General features: G+C 39.8%; 1 protein-coding gene across 1 annotated transcript in view; it reads left to right on the top strand.

Moving 5' to 3' along the window:
- Positions 1-4,952, top strand: part of RAD21L1 (RAD21 cohesin complex component like 1) — a 28,238-nt gene that overhangs the window by 8,578 nt on the left and 14,708 nt on the right. Inside the window, exons 2-5 of the mRNA XM_019539774.1 lie at positions 410-586; positions 1,786-1,915; positions 2,971-3,070; positions 4,145-4,230. Coding sequence (XP_019395319.1) covers positions 443-586; positions 1,786-1,915; positions 2,971-3,070; positions 4,145-4,230 — 460 coding nt within the window. The 5' untranslated portion in view covers positions 410-442. The remainder of the gene's footprint in view (positions 1-409; positions 587-1,785; positions 1,916-2,970; positions 3,071-4,144; positions 4,231-4,952) is intronic.

Here is a 4,952-nt window from a genome sequence, read left to right as displayed (position 1 = left end):
GGGAGCGCCGAGGGGGCTCTTCTCTGCTGTCCGGTGGAAAAATCCAATTTCTTTCCGGAGCCGAGGGGCCCAAACACCCCCCCAATGTGGGGCTGTCACTGGTTTTGTCCACCCCACACTGCCCCCCAATACCGGCCATGCCTTTGGCCCAATATACGGTCGTTGTATAGACATTGGGATTATGGTCGGGACAGGGCCGATCCTGCCCCAGGTTTGGGGACGGACTTGTCCCCCCCAGCCCCAATTCGAGATCCCGCCTGCCGTTTGCCATCTATTGCGTGGACCTCGTTCATCACGGTCCAACGGATTTGGGTTCTCGCAATGAACACTGAAAGTCTTCTTGCCTACCCATGAAATCATAAGTTCCCGTTGGGTTTTTTTAACACCAATTTTATATTGATTTCCCTAGTTGGCGTGAGTGCAGCGACAGGATACGGGCGACATGTTTTACATGCATTTACTTGTGAACAAGCGGGGGCCACTGGCCAAAATATGGCTTGCTGCCCACTGGGAGAAGAAGCTCACAAGAGCTCATATATTTGAATGTAATTTAGAGATGACTATCGAAAAGATCATCTCACCAAAGGTACGTAACTAATACAAGGAGTTACCTGCTATAGAAATGTCAGTCTTCACTAGAAGAAAAGCATCTGCACGCAAAGATTATAAACCTTCATATAGCACCAGACCTAGACTCCCAGTGGCCCCAGGCGAACTTTTAGTATAGGGCCCCCCTTCTCCAGGGATAATGGTAATGATAATTGGACAACGGGAAAAACAATTACCATTTTTGGGCCGCCTTTCTGTCTGGGTCAGTTCACCTATGCCTGTGTCCAGGTCTGCCTTCATATTTGATATATACCAAATTTGCCTCTTTTGTTTCAGTTTAAGCAACTGGTGGCCTGGTCCATTTTGTGAGGTTTTATTCAGTTTTTTTACTGGGTCAAAACTTCCATTAAGTGGCAAAGTTCGAGTAAAATGCTTGCTGTTTTATGCCTGATGGATGTAGAGTATATTTCTTACAGCAGATGAAAAGTACATTTTAGAAAATGCTATTTAGAAAATCCTGCACTCTGGCTGGTATACGGGAAAACCTGTCTCAAGAGGGGGTTGAATAGACGGTTGCTTAATGGAACTAATGAAGTGACTAATGACAGCACCTGGGGTAACACTTTTGCCACTTTCATAATAAGTAACAAATCTTTAAAAAGGCCTAATCTTCCTTCCTTTTTCTTCAGGATCTTTCCTAGTCCCCTTTTATATCTAGATATGTACATAGTTAAATACACAGAGTAGGGCTAACAGAGACACCAAGATTTTGAGTTAGTGAAAGATTTATGAGCAAAAACCCTTGTTCATTAGAAACTTAGCTGTAGAACACCAAATAGTATCCTTGCCCAGGTGGTTGATTTAAAACTGTTTCATTAATAATATTATTAGGATGTACTGCAGTTTAAATAAGTGTCATTGCACATGTTGACATGTAGTTTCCTTACCATATGAAGTTCTTTTCTTCTCTGGGTAATCTCATCTCCTGCATCATGGCATCAGTCCGTAGTGCTGGCTGCAGTCAGAAAGTTATTGATTTTACTGGTATAAAGTCCATACATTCTCTCATCTAAAATAGCCCCCAATAGTCATGCAGAACTCCAGAATAATCATTATAATGTCCAATACCGCTTTTCCTTTTCAACATACATTACAAGGTTAATCCCTGAATTTGTTTAATCTTAATGGTTTTGCAATATTCGTTAAAGGCTGAAGGATTTTTAAAAATCGTTGCAGGTCAGAATTGCTCTGCGAACCTCAGGGCACTTGCTCTTGGGAGTGGTACGAATTTATCACCGAAAGACAAAGTACCTCTTGGCAGACTGCAGTGAAGCTTTGCTGAAAATGAAGGTGGCCTTTCGTCCAGGTATAGACAGGATTTTGCATTTGTCTGTCCATACCTCTTTCAGGTTCCTGTCTTTACCTTTCATTGGAGATATTCCAGTCTGGTACATATTATTCATTCTAACATGTGACAGACTTCCTGGTGCCTAATGCCAAAGTGTAATGCTTACTTAATTTAACCTTTTCGTCTTTTTGGCTTCTTTGTGCCCTTGAAGGGCCCAACTCTGAGGGCCTGGGTGCACACACAAGTTATGGTGAAGCAAACAAGCCTGGGGAATAAAATCTCAATAACTACCTATGTGCACACACCCTAAAGAATATGACAGCTGTCTTATGGTAAGTTATCTTTTGGTGAAAGGTTGTCTTCTGCTCTCACAATTAGGTGAAGACAGAAGAATGTCAGGTTCTGCTTCCAGCACTATCACTGCCTGAGAACATGAGCTTGGAGCAAGTTGCTTAACCTACTATGGCCGACTAGTTTATATATCTGTAAAATGGGGGTAACATTACATCCTGGTACCTGCCTTTTAAGGCGTCATTAGTTAAAGGCTTCAATACATTTCCAGATGTTGGTAGAAAGGCATCAGATAAGTGCAACGCATACATTTTTTATTGATAAATAAATATCAAAGTAGCTTGTAGTATGACAAGAACCACGTATTTGCAGCTTTGTTTTGTATATTTTCGATGTTGAAAACATTAGCTAGAAAACAGGAAACATTGCAATGTAAACTATAACAACTTTAAGGTACCTGTATTAGTTGCTAGTTGCCAAAATCGTTTGTAGCTTTGAAGAGCTGCTTGTACTTACAGCAGCTTTAGAACATTTCAACACCTCTGCCATTTTTTTTAGCAGCCCCATACTTTTTTTGTGCACAACACTAAATATTCAGCTTCTAAACTGTACATTGATTAAGGGCTTCATTCCACCTTGGGGGCTCTGTTGACAAACTACTTAAGCTTTGCTCTTATTAGTTATGATGGCAACAAATCCCCCAGATGCATTTAGTCATATTGGATGGACTTCTTGTTATGGTATCACTGCTCGTGTCTCTATGTTTTGTGCTTTTTCCTTAGGACTTGTTGACCTTCCAAAAGAGAACTTCGAAGCGACTTATCACTCCATCACGTTGCCTGAAGACTTCCATGATTTTGACACACCACTACCTGACTCGAAGTAAATGTTTCTCCATGTTTTTATAATAGCATTTTGCCTGACTTTGTGTCCAGAGCTAGAAATGTGTTTTCTTGCTGGTTACTAGCAAGCAAAGAGCTCAGAGTTTCCATTTGAACAGATAACTCATTTTTTTTCTGAATTCCAAGCTGTATGTATGTGAGTACAAACACAGGAATTATGTATCTGTAAAGTTACTCCCGTCTCATTTTATCAGTGAAGACCTTCCCAGTGAACAGTAGTTTGAACTTAGGTTTCAGAGTATCATCATGGAATCAGAACTTGTGGTAGAGATGATGTGTTGGTCTTTCCTTAAACCAACTAGATTTTTGCAAAAAAAAATTCTTTAATTGCAAGCTTTTGAGTATCATGGTGTAATTTATTTGAATGAAGACTGGAGACAAAAAAATGCTGTCCACTAGCGAATTGGTAGAAACTGAAGTTGGACCAGATGTTGGTGAGACTTTTAGAGGCAAAAAAGTTGTTTGGATGGTGTTATTAAGGGACTTCGCCTACTCTTGAACAAGGAGGCAGAAACTTGTGGGGAGTTCATCTTACTTGTTGCTTATGAAGTTTTAGGCACTGAAGCCCCAAGAAGATCTTTTCTATGTTCGTGTAGCTAAATGCTTTTCTCTTGAACATCATGCTTTTGTGACTTTGTGACTGGATTATGGTTAGGTGTTGCATAGGCTTCCTTAAAGATGACTTAGATGCTTCAATTAGTAAAGGAGGCTGCTTTCTGTTTGCTTAAAGGTGTCTTTTCTAAGGAACATACAGCATCTGTTTGTCAGATGCCATATGGTTATCTTTTTAGCATCTAGATGCAATATAAAGAGTTGTTTTGAATCAATAAAGCTGTAAATGTTTTGCATTCTGACTCTTTAGGGAGACTGCCTTTCTTCTCCCAGAAGAGTTGATAGCTGTTGAAGTGTTTGGGGGGCCTTCGAACGTAGCAGTTGTCTCTATCATTAAACTTAGATACGCAAAGATGGAGGCCCTCTGGATACAGATCATTCATGTTCCTACTCCCCTCACTTCCAGCTCATATTATATTTGGTATATTCTGTTTTTCATCAGTGCCATTGATGTTGCTGAACACTTCAGTTTGAATCAGAGCAGAGCTGAAGACATCACCCTTACAGAGGATACAGAGGGGAATTTTGGTAAGAAGAGCTGAGAAATTAAATTGTATTTTATATGCAAAATAACTTACACTGTTAATGATTTATAAAATCCTGCTTTGTTCTGATATATTATTTAAGCTCCTAAACCTTATAGTATGAAGGATCTGTTTGCTTTCTATGATGAATCCTCTGTTTATTGTCTTTGAACATGATCCAAAGCCCAGTTCAAGTTCTTTTTCACTTGAATGTTGCCTCTAACCTGGGCTTTGACCCCCCTCAGAAACCCCTAAATCAAGGGTGGAGGTGCTACTCTGCACGTGAGTGGGCTGGCCTGCCATACAGTATGGACTAGCCTCCTGAGTGTGCCTCATAAGCAGGGATCCTGGTTTTCTCTGACGAAAAAAATCCCCAATTTTCGTGTTAAAAAAATAACCCAAAATCCATATTTTTCTGTGATTAAAATGAAATGCCACTAATGTGTATATGCATATGTGTGTATATATGTATGTATATATATGTGTGTGTGTATTTTATATACATATGTATATGTTGGTGTGTATTAGTGGCGTTTCATTTTAATCACAGAAAAACATGGATTTTGGGTTACTTTTTAACCTCCAAAATTGGGAATATTGTTTAATCTGAGAAAATGAGGATACCTGATCATAAATCAGCTAGCACAACTGCTTTCCCAGAATAATGGAAAGTGCCCTTAGTGCGAATGAGCATACAACCCAATGCAATTAGTCTATTTGCTAAAC

The sequence above is a fragment of the Crocodylus porosus genome, unplaced genomic scaffold (assembly GCF_001723895.1).
Source record: "Crocodylus porosus isolate Cpor-Errol unplaced genomic scaffold, CroPor_comp1, whole genome shotgun sequence".
NCBI classification, from domain to species: Eukaryota; Metazoa; Chordata; order Crocodylia; family Crocodylidae; genus Crocodylus; species Crocodylus porosus.
The sequence above is the reverse complement of the archived record's forward strand: the minus strand, read 5'-3'. Positions and strand labels throughout refer to the sequence as shown.